We start from the raw sequence: 1,420 nt of genomic DNA on the forward strand, positions 1-1,420 counted from the left end.
AGAACTCTAACCCAAAACATTGGTAGATCATGGTACAGAGGCTATGGCACTACCCAAAACTAGAGAACAATTTGATTTTGGAATGTCCTAATGAAAAAATTACTATTTTTAAATTTACGTATATCACTCGTTGCTTGAATCCTTAGAGGACACAAAGGTTGGATTTTTCCTCATTTATTTCATTAAGGGATAATGAATTCGAACTTAATTTGCTTACGACCTTAGTGGGCCAAGGGGCTTTAGTCGTCTCTGACAAGACTTGCATTCTAATGAGATCTGGTGAAGTTTTGCAACTTCCGCTAGGAGCATTTCAAATGATACTGTCAGCATTTCTAGTGTTATTAACAGCATTTTTAATGTCATCATCAATATTTTTAATGTTAACATAATTTCCAATGCTATTATCAGTATTTTTAATTATATTAACATCATTTCTAATGCTATTATCAATATTTCTAATGTCATTATCGTCATTTCTAAGGATATTATCAGCATTTCTAATGCTATTATCAGCATTTCTAATGATACTATCAGCACTTCTAATGCTAATATCAATATTTCTAATGTCATTATCAGCATTTCTAATGCTATTATCAGCATTTCTAATGCTACTATCAGTATTTATAATGTTATTATCAGCATTTCTTGTGCTATTATTAATATTTCTAATGTCATTATCAGCATTTCTAACGCTGTTATCAATATTTCTAATGTCATTATCAGCATTTTTAATGTTATTTTCAATATTTCCAATGTCATTATCAGCATTTCTCTTGCTATTACCAATATTTTTAATGTCATTATCAGCATTTCTCTTGCTATTACCAATATTTTTAATGTTATTATCAGCATTTCTAATGCTATTATCAATATTTCTAATGTCATTATCAGCATTTCTAATGCTGATTTCGATATTTGCAATATCATTATCAGCATTTCTCTTGCTATTACCAATATTTCTAATGTCATTATCAGCATTTCTAATGCTATTATCAATATTTCTAATGTCATTATCAGCCTTTCTCATGCTATTATATATATTTTTAATGTCATTACCAGCATTTCTAAGGATATTATCAATATTTCTAATGTCATTATCAGCATTTCTAAGGATATTATCAATATTTCTAATGTCATTATCAGCATTTCTAATAATATTACCAGCATATCCAGTAATATTACCAGCATTTCTAATGTTATTATCAGCTCCCGCAGAGGTCAACTATATCAGGGATTGGTCAATCTTAAATGATTGTTTCATTCAAGTTATTTCTATCACAAAAGTTGGACGTACAGTAAGGCTTTTATATCAGTAACCTAAATACTTTGTGGCTTATTGATTGACTTCCTAATTCTTATTCTTTCGATTAGATGTCTTAAACTCATCCCTTTAGCCCCATGGACGTACTGGTACGTCCTT

At 29.5% G+C, this 1,420-nt stretch overlaps 1 protein-coding gene across 1 annotated transcript; it reads right to left on the reverse strand.

Annotated features, from left to right (window-relative positions):
- Window positions 1-310: 310 nt before the first annotated feature.
- LOC137631255 (5'-AMP-activated serine/threonine-protein kinase catalytic subunit alpha-like) lies at window positions 311-1,027 on the reverse strand. The gene has a single exon (XM_068363038.1). The coding sequence runs from the start codon at window positions 1,025-1,027 to the stop codon at window positions 311-313; it is 717 nt and encodes a 238-aa protein (XP_068219139.1).
- Between the last annotated feature and the right edge of the window lie 393 nt (window positions 1,028-1,420).

The sequence above is a fragment of the Palaemon carinicauda genome, chromosome 39 (genome assembly GCF_036898095.1).
Source record: "Palaemon carinicauda isolate YSFRI2023 chromosome 39, ASM3689809v2, whole genome shotgun sequence".
NCBI classification, from domain to species: Eukaryota; Metazoa; Arthropoda; class Malacostraca; order Decapoda; family Palaemonidae; genus Palaemon; species Palaemon carinicauda.

Excerpts from the sequence above, each read along its gene's own strand:
- LOC137631255 (XM_068363038.1), bottom strand. The coding sequence starts at position 1,027 with ATGAGAAAGGCTGATAATGACATTAGAAATATTGATAATAGCATTAGA.